This window comes from Pristiophorus japonicus, chromosome 10, assembly GCF_044704955.1.
Source record: "Pristiophorus japonicus isolate sPriJap1 chromosome 10, sPriJap1.hap1, whole genome shotgun sequence".
In the NCBI taxonomy this organism is placed as follows: Eukaryota; Metazoa; Chordata; class Chondrichthyes; family Pristiophoridae; genus Pristiophorus; species Pristiophorus japonicus.
In genome coordinates this window covers 222,811,722-222,830,096 of record NC_091986.1, presented here as the reverse complement: position 1 = coordinate 222,830,096, position 18,375 = coordinate 222,811,722, and the positions used below count along the sequence as shown (strand labels likewise).

Below are 18,375 nucleotides of genomic sequence, written 5' to 3'. Positions count from 1 at the left end.
TGTCGGAGGGGCAGTACTGAGGGAGAGATGCACTGCCGGAGGGGCAGTACTGCTGGAGTGCTGCACTGTCGGAGGGGCAGTACTGAGGGAGAGCGGCACTGTCGGAGGGGCAGTACTGAGGGCGGTCTGCACTGTCAGAGGGGCAGTACTGAGGAAGCGTTGCACTGTCGGAGGGGCAGTACTGAGGGAGCGCCGCACTATCGGAGGTCAGTACTGAGGGAGAGCTGCACTGTCGGAGGGGCAGTACTGAGGGAGCGCCGCACTTTCGGAGGTCAGTACCGAGGGAGAGCTGCACTGTCGGGGGCGCAGTACTGAGGGAGCACTGCACAGTCAGAGGGGCAGTACTTAAGGAGCGCCGCACTGTCGGAGGGGCAGTACTGAGGGAGCGCCGCACAGTCGGAGGGGCAGTACTGAGGGAGTGCTGCACTGTCGGAGGGGCAGTACTGAGGGAGAGATGCACTGTCGGAGGGGCAGTACTGAGGGAGTGCTGCACTGTCGGAGGGGCAGTACTGAGGGAGAGCCGCACTGTCGGAGGGGCAGTACTGAGGGAGCGCAGCACTGTCGGAGGGGCAGTACTGAGGGAGCGCCGCACTGTCGGAGGGGCAGTACTGAGGGAGCGCCGCACTGTCGGAGGGGCAGTACTGAGGGAGCGCCGCACTGTCGGAGGGGCAGTACTGAGGGAGCGCCGCACTGTTGGAGGGGCAATACTGAGGGAGCGCCGCACTGTCGGAGGGGCAGTACTGAGGAAGTGCCGCATTGTTGGAGGGGCAGTACTGAGGGAGTGCTGCACTGTCGGAGGGGCAGTACTGAGGGAGAGATGCACTGCCGGAGGGGCAGTACTGCTGGAGTGCTGCACTGTCGGAGGGGCAGTACTGAGGGAGAGCGGCACTGTCGGAGGGGCAGTACTGAGGGCGGTCTGCACTGTCAGAGGGGCAGTACTGAGGAAGCGTTGCACTGTCGGAGGGGCAGTACTGAGGGAGCGCCGCACTATCGGAGGTCAGTACTGAGGGAGAGCTGCACTGTCGGAGGCGCAGTACTGAGGGAGTGCCACACTGTCGGAGGGGCAGTACTGAGGGAGCGCCACACTGTCGGAGGGGCAGTACTGAGGGAGCACTGCACTGTCGGAGGGGCAGTGCTGAGGGAGTGCCACACTGTCGGAGGGGCAGTACTGAGGGAGCTCCGCACTGTCGGAGGGGCAGTACTGAGGGAGCGCCACACTGTCGGAGGGGCAGTACTGAGGGAGCGCCGCATTGTCGGAGGTCAGTACCGAGGGAGAGCTGCACTGTCGGGGGCGCAGTACTGAGGGAGCACTGCACTGTCAGAGGGGCAGTACTGAGGGAGCGCCGCACTGTCGGAGGGGCAGTACTGAGGGAGCGCCGCACAGTCGGAGGGGCAGTACTGAGGGAGTGCTGCACTGTCGGAGGGGCAGTACTGAGGGAGAGATGCACTGTCGGAGGGGCAGTACTGAGCGAATGCTGCACTGTCGGAGGGGCAGTACTGAGGGAGCACTGCACTGTCAGAGGGGCAGTACTGAGGGAGCGCCACACTGTCGGAGGGGCAGTGCTGAGGGAGTTCTGCACTGTCGGAGGGGCAGTACTGAGGAGAGCTGCCCTGTCGGAGGGGCAGTACTGAGGGAGTGCCACACTGTCGGAGGGGCAGTACTGAGGGAGCTCCGCACTGTCGGAGGGGCAGTACTGAGGGAGTGCCACACTGTCGGAGGGGCAGTACTGAGGGAGCTCCGCACTGTCGGAGGGGCAGTACTGAGGGAGCGCCACACTGTCGGAGGGGCAGTACTGAGGGAGCGCCGCATTGTCGGAGGTCAGTACCGAGGGAGAGCTGCACTGTCGGGGGCGCAGTACTGAGGGAGCACTGCACTGTCAGAGGGGCAGTACTGAGGGAGCGCCGCACTGTCGGAGGGGCAGTACTGAGGGAGCGCCGCACAGTCGGAGGGGCAGTACTGAGGGAGTGCTGCACTGTCGGAGGGGCAGTACTGAGGGAGAGATGCACTGTCGGAGGGGCAGTACTGAGCGAATGCTGCACTGTCGGAGGGGCAGTACTGAGGGAGAGCGGCACTGTCGGAGGGGCAGTACTGAGGGCGGTCTGCACTATCAGAGGGGCAGTACTGAGGAAGGGTTGCACTGTCGGAGGGGCAGTACTGAGGGAGCGCCGCACTGTCGGAGGGACAGTACTGAGGGAGCTCTGCACTGTCGGAGGGGCAGTACTGAGGGAGCGCCGCACTATCGGAGGTCAGTACTGAGGTAGAGTTGCACTGTCGGAGGCGCAGTACTGAGGGAGTGCCACACTGTCAGAGGGGCAGTACTGAGGGAGCACTGCACTGTCAGAGGGACAGTACTGAGGGAGCGCCACACTGTCGGAGGGGCAGTGCTGAGGGAGTTCTGCACTGTCGGAGGGGCAGTACTGAGGAGAGCTGCCCTGTCGGAGGGGCAGTACTGAGGGAGTGCCACACTGTCGGAGGGGCAGTACTGAGGGAGCTCCGCACTGTCGGAGGGGCAGTACTGAGGGAGCGCCCCACTGTCGGAGGGGCAGTACTGAGGGAGCGCCGCATTGTCGGAGGGGCAGTACTGAGGGAGCTCCACACTGTCGGAGGGGCAGTACTGAGGGAGCTCCGCACTGTCGGAGGGGCAGTACTGAGGGAGCGCCCCACTGTCAGAGGGGCAGTACTGAGGGAGCGCCGCACTGTCGGAGGGGCAGTACTGAGGGAGCGCCGCACTGTCGGAGTTGCAGTACTGAGGGAGCGCCACACAGTCGGAGGGGCAGTACTCAGGGAGCGCTGCACTGTCAGAGGGGCAGTACTGAGGGAGCGCTGCACTGTCGGAGGGGCAGTACTGAGGGAGCGCTGCATTTTCGGAGGGGCAGTACTGAGGGAGCGCTGCACTTACGGAAAGGCAGTACTGAGGGAGTGCCGCACTGTCGGAGGGGCAGTACTGAGGGAGTAATGCACTGTCGGAGGGGCAGTATTGAGGGAGTGCTGCACTGTCGGAGGGGCAGTACTGAGGGAGTGCTGCACTGTCGGAGGGGCAGTACTGAGGGAGTGATGCACTGTCGGAGGGGCAGTACTGAGGGAGCGCCGCACTGTCGGAGGGGCTGTACTGAGGGAGTGCTGCACTATCGGACCGCACTGTGGGAGGGGCGGTACTGAGGGAGTGCCGCACTGTCGGAGGGGCAGTACTGAGGGAGCGCCGCACAGTCGGAGGGGCAGTACTGAGGGAGCGCCACACTGTCAGAGGGGCAGTACTGAGGGAACGCTGCATTTTCGGAGGAACAGTACTGAGGGAGCGCTGCACTTTCGAAGGGGCAGAACTGAGGGAGTGCCGCACTGTCGGAGGGGCAGTACTGAGGGAGTGATGCACTGTCGAAGGGGCAGTACTGAGGGAGTTCTGCACTGTCGGAGGGGCTGTACTGAGGGAGAGCCGCACTGTCGGAGGGGCAGTACTGAGGGAGTGCCGCACTGTTGGAGGGGCAGTACTGAGGGAGTGATGCACTGTCGAAGGGGCAGTACTGAGGGAGTTCTGCACTGTCGGAGGGGCAGTACTGAGGAGAGCTGCACTGTCGGAGGGGCAGTACTGAGGGAGAGATGCACTGCCGGAGGGGCAGTACTGCTGGAGTGCTGCACTGTCGGAGGGGCATTACTGAGGGAGAGCGGCACTGTCGGAGGGGCAGTACTGAGGGCGGTCTGCACTGTCAGAGGGGCAGTACTGAGGAAGCGTTGCACTGTCGGAGGGGCAGTACTGAGGGAGCGCCGCACTATCGGAGGTCAGTACTGAGGGAGAGCTGCACTGTCGGAGGCGCAGTACTGAGGGAGTGCCACACTGTCGGAGGGGCAGTACTGAGGGAGCGCCACACTGTCGGAGGGGCAGTACTGAGGGAGCACTGCACTGTCGGAGGGGCAGTGCTGAGGGAGTGCCACACTGTCGGAGGGGCAGTACTGAGGGAGCTCCGCACTGTCGGAGGGGCAGTACTGAGGGAGCGCCACACTGTCGGAGGGGCAGTACTGAGGGAGCGCCGCATTGTCGGAGGTCAGTACCGAGGGAGAGCTGCACTGTCGGGGGCGCAGTACTGAGGGAGCACTGCACTGTCAGAGGGGCAGTACTGAGGGAGCGCCGCACTGTCGGAGGGGCAGTACTGAGGGAGCGCCGCACAGTCGGAGGGGCAGTACTGAGGGAGTGCTGCACTGTCGGAGGGGCAGTACTGAGGGAGAGATGCACTGTCGGAGGGGCAGTACTGAGCGAATGCTGCACTGTCGGAGGGGCAGTACTGAGGGAGAGCGGCACTGTCGGAGGGGCAGTACTGAGGGCGGTCTGCACTGTCAGAGGGGCAGTACTGAGGAAGGGTTGCACTGTCGGAGGGGCAGTACTGAGGGAGCGCCGCACTGTCGGAGGGACAGTACTGAGGGAGCTCTGCACTGTCGGAGGGGCAGTACTGAGGGAGCGCCGCACTATCGGAGGTCAGTACTGAGGTAGAGTTGCACTGTCGGAGGCGCAGTACTGAGGGAGTGCCACACTGTCAGAGGGGCAGTACTGAGGGAGCACTGCACTGTCAGAGGGGCAGTACTGAGGGAGCGCCACACTGTCGGAGGGGCAGTGCTGAGGGAGTTCTGCACTGTCGGAGGGGCAGTACTGAGGAGAGCTGCCCTGTCGGAGGGGCAGTACTGAGGGAGTGCCACACTGTCGGAGGGGCAGTACTGAGGGAGCTCCGCACTGTCGGAGGGGCAGTACTGAGGGAGCGCCCCACTGTCGGAGGGGCAGTACTGAGGGAGCGCCGCATTGTCGGAGGGGCAGTACTGAGGGAGCTCCACACTGTCGGAGGGGCAGTACTGAGGGAGCTCCGCACTGTCGGAGGGGCAGTACTGAGGGAGCGCCCCACTGTCAGAGGGGCAGTACTGAGGGAGCGCCGCACTGTCGGAGGGGCAGTACTGAGGGAGCGCCGCACTGTCGGAGGGGCAGTACTGAGGGAGCGCCGCACAGTCGGAGGGGCAGTACTCAGGGAGCGCTGCACTGTCAGAGGGGCAGTACTGAGGGAGCGCTGCACTGTCGGAGGGGCAGTACTGAGGGAGCGCTGCATTTTCGGAGGGGCAGTACTGAGGGAGCGCTGCACTTACGGAAAGGCAGTACTGAGGGAGTGCCGCACTGTCGGAGGGGCAGTACTGAGGGAGTGATGCACTGTCGGAGGGGCAGTATTGAGGGAGTGCTGCACTTTTGGAGGGGCAGTACTGAGGGAGTGCTGCACTGTCGGAGGGGCAGTACTGAGGGAGTGATGCACTGTCGGAGGGGCAGTACTGAGGGAGCGCCGCACTGTCGGAGGGGCTGTACTGAGGGAGTGCTGTACTGTCGGACCGCACTGTGGGAGGGGCGGTACTGAGGGAGTGCCGCACTGTCGGAGGGGCAGTACTGAGGGAGCGCCGCACAGTCGGAGGGGCAGTACTGAGGGAGCGCCACACTGTCAGAGGGGCAGTACTGAGGGAACGCTGCATTTTCGGAGGAACAGTACTGAGGGAGCGCTGCACTTTCGAAGGGGCAGTACTGAGGGAGTGCCGCACTGTTGGAGGGGCAGTACTGAGGGAGTGATGCACTGTCGAAGGGGCAGTACTGAGGGAGTTCTGCACTGTCGGAGGGGCAGTACTGAGGAGAGCTGCACTGTCGGAGGGGCAGTACTGAGGGAGTGCTGCACTGTCGGAGGTGTCGTATTTTGGATGGGACGTTAAACCAAGGCTCCGTCTGTAAAGGATCCTGTGGCACTACTCAAAGTACAGGTGAGAGTTTGCACGCTGTCTTGGCCAACGTTCTATTCTCAACTAATTCCATTTGTAAAAACTTAACTGTTTATGGGATCTTACTTTGTTTAAAATAGTTGCTTCAAATCCATGCTCTTCCACGTAATTCACTGTACGCGAAACTCCCGGGAACATGAGATTGATTACGATGCTGTGTAAATACAATGCCCTTCCCCACTTTCCTCCCTCAGTGACGTTTACTCATGATATTTTGGCATCTACCTTCGGAAACTGTGTGGGTCAGATTGTGACCCTTGACCCTCTGTGGCCGGGGCTCAAACCGAGCCTCAGACAGAGGGGCTGAAGGGCACCTCTTGCTCACTCATTTACCAACAGATTCAATTTGTTTTATCATTGATATTCCCCAAATGCCACATTCAACTGAATCCTTGCTTATTGCAACAGTTCACCCCGCTCCGACCCGATGTTTCACCATCTGGAGGTCGAACTCAATCCAGCGTGCCGTACACCGCGTGTGTCTCCGTCCCCATTTCCCGCTAACGTTGCAGGTTTAGTTGTGGTTGGTTTGTGCTGGTTTAGGAGTTACAAGTTTGAGGGGAACGGCTGTAAGGAGGAGGTTAACCAACGCTCCCCTTGCACGTCTCGCTCATCCATCAAACCCCTTTTATCGACAGTGGGGGGAGGGTCAGAGACTGGGGTTTAATCTGATCACAACACGCAGAGGATGAGAGGAGGCCGAAGGCTGGGATCCGTGTTAATGTTTGTCTGTGTGCTCGGTTACATTCCATGTGGGGTATCTGCACAATGTGTAGCCCTGGCTCTCTGGGATACACTGTGGGCCTGTCCCACAATGAACTAATCATCATCATAGGCAGTCCCTAGGGATCGAGGAAGACTTGCTTCCACTCCTGAAGTGAGTTCTTTGGTGGCTGAACAGTCCAATACGAGAGCCACAGTCTCTGTCACAGGTGGGACAGACAGTGGTTGAGGGAAAGGGACTGGTTTGCCGCACACTCCTTCCGCTGCCTGCGCTTGGTTTCTGCATGCTCTCGGCGACGAGACTCGAGGTGCTCAGCACCCTCCCGGATGCACTTCCTCCACTTAGGGCGTTCTTTGCCCAGGGATTCCCAGGTGTCGGTGGGGATGTTGCACTTTATCAGGGAGGCTTTGAGGATGTCCCTGTAACGTTTCCTCTGCCCACCTTTGGCTTGTTTGCCGTGAAGGAGTTCCGAGTAGAGCGCTTGCTTTGGGAATCTCGTGTCGGGCATGCGAATAATGTGGCCTGCCCAGCGGAGCTGATCAAGTGTGGTCAGTGTTTCAATGCTGGGGATGTTGGCCTGGTCGAGGACGCTAACGTTGGTGCGTCTGTCCTCCCACAATGAACTGCAATGACACTGACAAACTCATCACATCAACTCCAAGAACCAGCAGACAGGGGAAGGTTCAAACCAGCAGTCTCGGCTCGATTTCAACAGGCTCCTGAAGTGAAATGACATAGTATTTACAGCACAGAAACAGGTCCACTGGGCCCCACCGCTCCGTGCCGGGGTTTATGCTCCACACCAGCCCCCTCCCACCCTCTCCATCTCACCCCATCACCATATCCTTCTGTTACCTTCTCCCTCATGTGTTTATCCAGCTTCCCCTTAAATGCATCGATACTATTCACCTCAACCCCTCCCTGTGGCAGCGAGTTCCACATTCTCACCGCTCTCCGGGGAAAGAGGTTTCTCCTGAATTCCCCAGTGGGTTTATTAGTGACTGTCTGATATTGATGGTCCCTAGTGCTGGTCTTCCCACAAGTGGAAACACTTTCTCTGTGCCTACTCTATCAAATCCTTTCATCATTTTAATTTGCACGTAAAAGCACAGTGCCGGCCCTTGGATCCAACACTCAAGCGACAGGTGTTCTACTTGGCAGGTATGTGGAAGCTGTGTAAATGTGCGCAGTGCTCAGGGTATGGGACCGTACCTGGATCAGAGACTTGACACTGGGCTGGAATACCATGTTGGTGTTGAGCAGGAAGGAGCGGAGGAGGGGTTGGGGGTAACAAGCTAGCTGTGCAATAATTCCAGTTAGTAAGAAATTGACGTAGAGCGAGTTCTGTAACATATTCTCCAGCTTAGCAAACAGAACAGCGATAAACGAACCTGGAGGGGGAGAGAGAGAGACGTCATCAACATCAAAGAGACTAACTCACCACAGAGACACAGACAGAGAGAGACAGGGAGACAGAGAGAGAGAGACAGGGAGAGAGAGAGAGAGAGAGACAGGGAGAGAGAGAGAGAGAGACAGGGAGAGAGAGAGAGGGAAACCCAGAGAGACACAGAGAGAGAGAGAGAGAGAGGGACAGAGAGAGAGAGAGAGGGACACAGAGAGAAAGAGACAGAGAGAGAGAGAGAGAGACAGAGAGAGAGACAGGGAGACAAGGAGAGAGAGACAGGGAGACAGAGAGAGACAGGGAGAGAGAGAGAGAGAGAGAGACAGGGAAAGAGAGAGAGGGAAACACAGAGAGACACAGAGAGAGAGAGAGAGAGAGGGACAGGGAAAGAGAGAGAGGGAAACACAGAGAGACACAGAGAGAGAGAGAGAGAGAGGGACAGAGAGAGAGAGAGAGGGACACAGAGAGAAAGAGACAGAGAGAGAGAGAGAGAGACAGAGAGAGAGAAGGGAGACAAGGAGAGAGAGACAGGGAGACAGGGAGAGAGAGAGAGAGAGAGAGAGAGGGGCAGACAGAGAGAGGCAGAGACACAGAGAGAGAGAGAGATGGGGAGAAAGAGAGAGACAGAGAGAGACAGGGAGAGAGAGACAGAGACAGGGAGAGAGAGACAGAGAGAGAGAGAGAGAGACAGAGAGAGAGAGACAGTGAGAGAGAGAGACAGTGAGAGACTGAGAGAGGCAGAGAAAGAGAGTGAGAAAGAGGCAGGGGGAGAGAGAGAGAGACAGTGAGAGACTGAGAGAGGCAGAGAGAGAGCGAGAGAGAGAGACAGGGAGAGAGACAGGGAGAGAGACAGAGACAGGGAGAGAGACAGAGACAGAGACAGACAGAAACAGAGAGAGAGACATGGAGAGAGAGAGAGAGACAGAAAGAGAGAGAGGGAGAGACAGAGAGACGCAGAGAGAGAGACAGGGAGACAGAGAGAGAGACAGAGAGAAAGGGAGAGAGACAGCGAGAAACTGAGAGAGGCAGAGAGAGAGAGCGAGAGAGACAGGGAGAGAGACAGAGACAGAGACATGGAGAGACAGAGAGAGAGAGACATGGAGAGAGAGACAGAGAGAGAGAGAGAGACAGAGAGAGGGAGAGACAGAGAGACGCAGAGAGAGAGACAGGGAGACAGAGAGAGAGGGAGAGAGAGAGAGAGAGAGAGAGAGAAAGGCAGAGAGAGAGGGAGAGAGGCAGGGAGAGAGAGAGAGACAGAGAGCGAGAGAGAGTGACAGAGATAGAGAGAGGGTGAGACAGAGAGAAACACAGAGAGAGAGACAGGGAGAGAGGGAGAGAGAGAGAGAGAGACAGGGAGAAAGAGAGAGAGATAGAGAGAGAGAGAGAGAGGCAGGGAGTGACAGAGAGAGAGACAGAGAGAGAGGCAGGGAGAGGGAGAGACAGAGAGCGAGAGAGAGAGAGATAGAGAGAGGGAGAGAGAGAGAGAGACAGAAAGGGAGAGAGAGAGAGACAGGAAGAGAGAGACAGGGAGAGAGAGAGAGACAGAGAGAGAGAGAAAGATAGACAGAGAGAGAGAGAGGCAGGGAGAGAGAGAGACACACAGAAAGAGAGACAGAGAGACACACACAGAGACAAAGAGAGACAGAGAAATAGGGAGACAGAGAGAGAGAGAGAGACAGGGAGACAGAGAGAGAGGGAGACAGAGAGAGAGAGACAGAGAGAGAGAGAGGCAGGGAGAGAGAAGGGCAGGCAGAGAGAGAGACAGAGACAGGGAGAGGGAGAGAGAGAGAGAGAGAGAGAGAGACAGACAGTCATAGAGAGAGGGAGACATAGAGAGAGGGAGAGCGACAGGGAGAGAGAGAGATAGGGAGAGAGAGACAGACAGAAAGAGACAGGGAGAGAGACAGAGAGAGATATAGAGACATAGAGGGATACTCATAGAGAGGGAGAGAGACAGGGAGAGAGAGAGAGACAGGGAGAGAGAGAGGGAGAGACAGAGAGAGACGGATAAAGACATTCAGACAGAGCGAGAGAGAGAGGAAGAGACACAGAGACAGAGAGAGAGAGAGGGAGACAGAGAGAGGAAGAGAGACAGAGAGAGGGAAGAGGGCAGAGAGAGGGAGGGAGTCAGAGAGAGGGAGGGAGTCAGAGAGAGGGAGGGAGACAGAGAGAGGGAGGGAGACAGAGAGAGGGAGGGAGACAGAGAGTGCAAGAATCAGAAGCAGATAAAATATGCAAATACGGAGTCAGCAGAGAAACTCCCAAAGGGGAAAGGCACTGACAGAGAGAATAGAGAGAGAGACACAGAGAGGACCTAATACATGTTGGTGTTTAGAGAGATTTGGGGGTCCTAGTACAATAAACACAGACAGCGAGACTGCAGTTACAGCAAGCAATAAGGAAGGCAAATGGTATGTTGGCCTTTATTGCAAGTGGGTTGAAGTATAAGAGTCAGGAAGTCTTGCTACAATTGTACAGGGTCTTGGTGAGACCACACCTGGAGTACTGTGCAGTTTGGTCTCCTTATCTAAGGAAGGACATACATATCTTAGAGGGGGTGCAACAAAGGTTCACCAGATTGATTCCTGGGGTGAGAGGGTTGTCCTATGAGGAGAGATTGAGTAGATTGGATCGATACCCTGGAGTTTAGAAGAATGAGAGGTGATCTCATTGAAACATATCTGATTGAACGTCTTAGTTAACCCTTGCCACTGGACCAAGACCTCGCTCTGTCAAGCCCGTGTGGTGGCTGGTGTGCAACGGCCACCCCACGTTAAAAAAATCCACCCACAGGCATCTTCCACCCTTCAGGATGTAGTTCGGGATCCGGAATATTAGGTCCTTCATTGAAACACCTGTGAACTTATCCCTTTTTGGCGTGGAAGCAAGTCATCCTCGCTTCGAGGGACCGCCTATGATGATGATAAGATTCTGAAAGAGCTTGACAGGGTAGATGTTGGAGAGTCTAGAACCAGGGGTCACAGTCTCAGGATAAGGGGTCGGCCATTTAGGACTGAGATGAGGAGAAACTTCTTCACTCAGAGGGTGGTGAATCTTTGGAATTCTCTGCCCCAGAGGGCTGTGGAGGTTCAGTCATTTAGTATATTCAAGGCTGAGATCGATAGATTTTTGGACTCAAGAGGAATCGAGGGATACGGAGATCGAGCGGGAAAGTGGAGTTGAGGTCAATGATCAGCCGTGATCTTATTGAATGGCGGAGCAGGCTCGAGGGGCTGAATGGCCGACTCCTGCTCCTAATTCTTACGTTCTTATGGAAGACAGAGAGAGAAAGACAGACAGAGGGGGATAGATGGATACAGTGCAGTATAGAGACAGACAGATAGAAGGTTCAATCAATACTGAGATACAACTCACATAAATCATAGCCTGAAATAGGAACTCAGGAGGGAGAGACACACACATGAAACATACCTGAATTAACAGCAGAGATTGAAAGAGAGAGGCAGACAGAGACGGAAGAAGGAGACAGAGAGCAAACAAAAGAAAGAGAGAGAGCGAATGAGTGAACAAGTGAGACATTCTTAACTGATCAACTCATACAAGATCAAGACTTGGGGACAGAGAAAGAGAAGACAAGAGAGAGGGTGAGTGAGAGATGGAGAGAGTTAGACTGTGAGAAAGAGTGCACGGAATGAAATAAGTAACTGACCCTGTGTTTTTATTTGTTCCAGTCACACAGGAGTGAATCGTTCACATCAAACCAGCGCACGGGCCCGGGGGGGAATAATGCCCTAGTCAGGGTGTCATTTAAGTTAATATCACGCTGCTGTAGTTCTGTAATGAGATATAAGCGAGCTTTCCAGACTTCCCTCGGCAGTGTGTATATTCACTGCCCCAATCACCTCCTCCGTCACCTGTGGGCACTGAGAACTACCATCAGAACAGGAGGAGGCCATTCAGCCCCTCGAGCCTGTTCTGCCATTTAATCGGATTATGGCTGATCTGTATCTTAACTCCATCTCCCCGCCTTGGCTCCATATCCCTCGATACCCTGACCCAAAATCTAACGATCTCAGGCTTCAAAGCTCCAAGTGACCCCCAGCATCCTCAGCCTTTCTGGGGGAGAGAGTTCCAGATTCCCAGCACCCTTCGTGTGAAGAAGTGCTCCCTGACATCACCCTGAACGGCCGGGCTCTAAGTTTAAGTTTCTGCCCCTTGTTCTGGACTCCCCCCACCAGAGGGAATACTTTCTATCCACTCTATCGAACCCCTTAATCATGTTAAACCTCTCCATCAGCTTGCCCCTCATTCTGGCAGCAGTTGGCTGCAGCAGCAGCCTAACTATTCCTGCCGCCCCCCTCCCACAGCACTCTCAGAGCTTGAGTGGTCAACTCCCAGCCCAGTGTCCAGCACAGACATCTCAGCACACAAGGGGGCCATTCGGCCCATCGTGCCTGTGCCGGCTCTGTGAACATAAGACAAGAAATAGGAGCAGGAGTAGGCCATATGGCCCCTCGAGCCTGCTCCGCCATTTAATAAGATCATGGCTGATCTGATCATGGACTCAGCTCCACTTCCCCGCCCACTCCCCATAACCCTTCACTCCCTTATCGCTCAAAATCTGTCTATCTCCACCTTAAATATATTCAATGACCCAGCTTCCACAGCTCTCTGGGGCAGAGAATTCCACAGATTTACAATCCTCTGAGAGAAGAAATTCCTCCTCATCTCAGTTTTAAATGGGCGGCCCCTTATTCTGAGACTATGTCCCCTAGTTTTAGTTTCCCCGACGTGGAAATATCCTCTCTGCATCCAGCCCCCTCATTATCTTACATGTTTCGATAAGATCACCTCTCATTCTTCTGAACTCCAATGAGTACATGCTCAACCTTTCCTCATAAGACAATCCCCTCATCTCCGGAATCAACTGAGTGAACCTTCTCTGAACAGCCTCCAATGCAAGTATATCCTTCCTTAAATACGGAGACCAAAACTGTACGCAGTACTCCAGGTGTGGCCTCACCAATACCCTGTACAGTTGTAGCAGGACTTCTCTGCTTTTATACTCTATCCCCCTTGCAATAAAGGCCAACATTCCATTTGCCTTCCTGATCACTTGCTGTACCTGCATACTAACTTTTTGTGTTTCATGCACAAGGACCCCCAGGGCCCTCTGTACTGCAGCACTTTGCAATTTTTCTCCATTTAAATTATAATTTGCTTTTCTATTATTTCTGCCAAAGTGGATAACCTCACATTTTCCCACATTATACTCCATCTGCCAGAGTTTTGCCCACTCACTTGGCCTGTCTATATCCCTTTGCAGATTTTTTGTGTCCTCCTCACAATTTGCTTTCCCACCCATCTTTGTATCATCAGCAAACTTGGCTACATTACACTCAGTCCCTTCATCCAAGTCATTAATATAGATTGTAAATAGTTGAGGCCCCAACACTGATCCCTGCAGCACCCCAGTAGTTACTGTTTGCCAACTGGAAAATGACCCGTTCTGTTAGCGATCCAATCAGTCCCACTCCCTGCTCTTTCCCCACAGCCCTGCAAACTGCTTTCAAGTATTTATTCCAATTTCCTTTCGAAAGTTACTACTGCATCTGCTTCCACCCTTTGGGCAGTGCGTTCCAGATCATACCAACTTGCTGCAGAAAAGCTATTCTCCCCATCTACCCTCTGGGTCTTTCGACAATAATCTTAAACCAGTGTCCTCTGGTTACTAACCCGCCCTACTTGCTCTATCAAAACCCTTCAAGCTTTATTAATTCTACGCTTAAGCTTCTCTGCTCCAAGGAGAACAACCCCAGCTTCTCCAGTCTCTCCATGTAACTGAAGTCCCTCATCCCTGGAACCATTCTGGTCAATCTCCTCTGCTCCCTCTCTAAGGCCTTCACATCCTGCCTAAAGTGCGGGGCCCAGAATTGGCGGCAATAGTCCAGCTGGGGCCTAAGCAGTGATTGATACAGGTTGGGCAGAATGCCCTTACTCTTGGCCTGAGCCAGTGCGCTCCTACCTGTGAAAGGCTGGCTTTGTGCTTGTCCAGGGCGCTGAGGGCTGACCATGGTCTGGGGCTCCACCCTGGCTAAAGCCCGAGTCCCAGTGGCCACCAAGCAGTCGTTGTTGTGATGCGAGAAGCTCTCGTCCTCCTCCTCCTCCTCGGACTGCAGGTCCTCGGCACCTCCTGCCCTCTTCTCCGCCCGGCCATTGCCTTCCATCTGCGCCTCCATCTCCCGCAGCTCCTCCGTGAACTTGTCCACGTTCAGCCCCTTGCCATTGGCCTCCACTGGCGCTCGGTCCAGCAGCTCGTCGATCAGACTGTCGATCGACTCGGGGCTGGTCCCCACGGTGTGACGACTGATGGACGCACCCTCGGGGTCACCCTCGGGCGCTGCTCGGCGTTCCTGCATCGCTCCCACCGCCGGCGTTCCCCGCAGTCGGCCGGCCTCGTCTGACAACGCCCCACGAGCCTCTCCCACCGCCGGCGTTCCCTTCCAGTCCCCGGTCGGCCGCTCCTCCGTCCTCGGCCGGCTTCGCTCGGGCGCATCCCTCCGCACCTTCTTCACCATCAGGCAGTTCTCGGCGCGCTCCGAGGCGCCGGGCAGATTTCCGCCCCTGTCCTTCTCACCGGACCCGTTGAGCAAGGAGCCGCCACACTTTAGCCCGCCCGGCTGCCCATCACCCGCCTGCGCCTCGCTGCCCCCCCACTCCGGGCCTTTGGCGGAGGCGGAGGAGGAGGAGGGAGCGAGCTGCTCCCCGGGGTGGCTCGGCCCCGTCTCACGTTGCAGGCCGCGTTTCTTGCTGCGCGGCGTGATGACGATGCTGCGTTTGTTGTACTTCACGTCCCAGTCGCCGTTTTCCAGCCCGTCCCTCTTGGCGGGAGGGTCGGCCTTGAGCCGGGCTTGGCCGCGAGCGGGGAGCAGGCTGTCCCCGCGCTGCTCCGGCCCGAAGTGGTCCATGCGCAGGGTGATGGTGTTGGGGTCGATGGGAATGGGCGGGACGTTGCGAGGATCGGGTTCCTGCCCGTCGTACGGCGCTGACCATTTGCCACAGGCCCGGACACAGCGGTCGATGTGGTGCCGAGCGTCCCGCAGGTACTCCAAGTAATTGCAGTCGAGCTCCGACACCTCCTCCCACCTGCCGTGGGCCGGGCTGCAGGCCGGAGAGTCCGGCGCTGCCCCTCCCGGCGATCGTGGTGGGTTCCCCACGTCCGAGCCCGTGCTCTGCTGCCTCATGAAGAGCGCGATGCGGGCGGGGGTCGAGGGCTTGGGCACCGCCGCCGTCACAGACGAGGTGTCGATACTTGGGCTCCCGTGAGCTGCGGACACAGGAAGATAATGGGCACATGAGGCCAGCGATCACACAGCGCGCTCTAAACATCCGGCTACCCGCCCCTCCCATACCCCCCGGCCACAGCTGGAGAGCGTGACTACAAAGACTCACATTTCTATAGCGCCTTTCACAGCCTCAGCGCCTGCCGAAGTGCTTCACAACCTTATCCTTTTAATTCACCTTTGGGGTCTGGCTGTTGCTAGGATGGTGCTCCCCACCCTGAGTCCCAATCCTTCCGGGGGGGAAAGGTCACAGGTTTGGTGGATGGGCCTCCAATCAGGCTCAATCCCCCACCATCAACATCCTGGGGGGTCACCACCGACCAGACGCTCTGCTGGATCAGCACAGAGATGCCGTGGCTACAAGAGCGGGTCAGAGGCTGGGTATTCTGTGGCCAGTGTCTCACCTCCTGACTCCCCAAAGCCTTTCCACCAGCTACGAGGCACAAGTCAGGAGTGTGATGGAATACTCTCCACTTGCCTGGATGAGCGCAGCTCCAACAGCACTCAAGAAGCTCGACACCATCCAGGACAAAGCAGCCCGCTTGATGGTCACCCCATCCACCACCTCCAACACTCACTCCCTCCACCACCTCCAACACTCACTCCCTCCACCATCTCCAACACTCACTCCCTCCACCACCGGCGCCCCCTGGCTGCAGTGTGCACCATCTACAAGATGCACTGCAGCAACTCGCCAAGGCTTCTTCGGCAGCACCTCCCAAACCTGCAACCTCTACCGCCTAGAAGGACAAGGACAGCAGGCCCATGGGAACACCACCACCTCCACGTTCCCCTCCCAGTCACACACCATCCTGACTTGGAAATATATCGGCCGTTCCTTCATCATCGCTGGGTCACAATCCTGGAACTCCCTCCCTAACAGCACTGTGGGAGCACCTTCACCACACGGACTGCAGCGGTTCAAGAAGGCGGCTCACCACCACCTTCTCAAGGGGCAATTAGGGATGGGCAATAAATACCGGTCTTGCCAGCGACTCCCATGTCCCGAGATCAAATTTAAAAGGGCGTGGCAGCCAATTTGTGCAAACAGCAGTGGAACTCAGAATAACACAAACCCACTTTTATAATCAACCAAACCAAGAGCTGTGAAGATCCAGGACACCAAAGTGAACACAGCACGGGACTGGGATTGACAAATCCTCCAACACCAGTCCGGCAATATGCCCATGTATTGAAATCTCTGCAATAACTTGTGTCGGCCACAAGCACGGACATTACTTCTCCAAGCCCAGGGGCACAGTCAGTGACTTTTGGTCACAGGCTCTTTTCATCACAACAGATTCTGACATCTTTCCGGGATCAAACTACACGGTCCAGAATGTCCGTGAAATTCGCAAACTCGCTGCCTAGATCCAAATTGCCTACCGATCCAACGCAGGATATGTAGGCTAGGCTCCTATCCCCATATCCCCAACCCCATCTTCTCCCCAAATCCACAACCCCACCCCTCACCTTCTCCCCAAATCCCCAACCCCACCCCCCACCTTCTCCCCATATACACAACCCCACCCCTCACCTTCTCCCCATATCCCCAACCCCACCCCTCACCTTCTCCCCATATACACAACCCCACCCCCCACCTTCTCCCCATATCCCCAACCCCACCCCTCACCTTCGCCCCATATCCCCAACCCCACCCCCCCACCTTCTCCCCATATCCCCAACCCCACCCCCCACCTTCTCCCCATATCCCCAACCCCACCCCTCACCTTCTCCCCATATACACAACCCCACCCCCCACCTTCTCCCCATATCCCCAACCCCACCCCTCACCTTCTCCCCATATCCCCAACCCCACCCCCCACCTTCTCCCCATATCCCCAACCCCACCCCCCACCTTCTCCCCATATCCCCAACCCCACCCCTCACCTTATCCCCATATACACAACCCCACCCCTCACCTTCTCCCCATATCCCCAACCCACCCCCCACCTTCTCCCCATATCCCCAACCCCACCCCCCACCTTCTCCCCATATCCCCACCCCTCACCTTATCCCCATATACACAACCCCACCCCTCACCTTCTCCCCATATCCCCAACCCCACCCCTCACCTTCTCCCCATATACACAACCCCACCCCTCACCTTCTCCCCATATACACAACCCCACCCCTCACCTTCTCCCCATATCCCCAACCCCACCCCTCACCTTCTCCCCATATCCCCAACCCCACCCCCCACCTTCTCCCCCATCCCCACCCCCCACCTTCTCCCCATATACACAACCCCACCCCTCACCTTCTCCCCATATCCCCAACCCCACCCCTCACCTTCTCCCCATATCCCTCAATTTCATCTACCCAACTGTGGCTCTATGGGTAGCACTCTCACTTCTGGGTTCAAGTCCCACCCAAGATTCCCAGTGCAGTACTGAGGGAGCGTCGCACTGTCGGAGGGGCAGTACTGAGGGAGCGCCGCACTATCGGAGGGGCAGTACTGAGGGAGCACCGCACTGTTGGAGGGGCAGTATTGAGGGAGCGCCACACTGTCGGAGGGGCAGTACTGAGGGAGCGTCGCACTGTCGGAGGAGCAGTACTGAGGGAGCGCCGCACTGTCGGAGGTGCAGTACTGAGGGAGCGTCGCACTGTCGGAGGTGCGGGACTGAGGGAGCGCCGCATTGTCGGAGGAGCAGTACTGAGGGAGCGCCGCACTGTCGGAGGGGCAGTACTGAGGGAGAGCCGTACTGTCGGAGGGGCAGTACTGAGGGAGTGCTGCACTGTTGGAGGGGTAGGACTGAGGGAGCACCGCACTGTCGGAGGGGCAGTACTGAGGGAGTGCCGCACTGTCGGAGGGGCAGTACTGAGGGAGCGCCTCACTGTCAGAGGGGCAGTACTGAGGGAGCGCCGCACTGTCGGAGGGGCAGTACTGAGGGAGCGCCACACTGTCGGAGGGGCAGTACTGAGGGAGCGCCGCACTGCCGGAGGGGCAGTACTGAGGGATCGGCGCACTGTCGGAGGGGCAGTACTGAGGGAGCGCCGCACTGTCGGAGGGGCAGTACTGAGGGAGTGCCGCACTGTCGGAGGGGCAGTACTGAGGAAGCGCCGCACTGTCGGAGGGACAGTACTGAGGGAGCGCCGCACTGTCGGAGGGGCAGTACTGAGGGAATGCCGTACTGTCGGAGGGGCAGTACTGAGG

The 18,375-nt window shown here is 57.2% G+C and overlaps 1 protein-coding gene across 1 annotated transcript in view; it reads right to left on the bottom strand.

The window, feature by feature from the left end:
- fhip1b (FHF complex subunit HOOK interacting protein 1B) overlaps window positions 1-18,375 on the bottom strand; it is a 76,630-nt gene that overhangs the window by 13,869 nt on the left and 44,386 nt on the right. The window contains exons 8-9 of the mRNA XM_070892630.1: window positions 13,901-15,202; window positions 7,725-7,903 (exon numbers count right to left, since the gene is read on the bottom strand). Of these exons, the coding sequence (XP_070748731.1) occupies window positions 7,725-7,903; window positions 13,901-15,202 (1,481 nt within the window). The remainder of the gene's footprint in view (window positions 1-7,724; window positions 7,904-13,900; window positions 15,203-18,375) is intronic.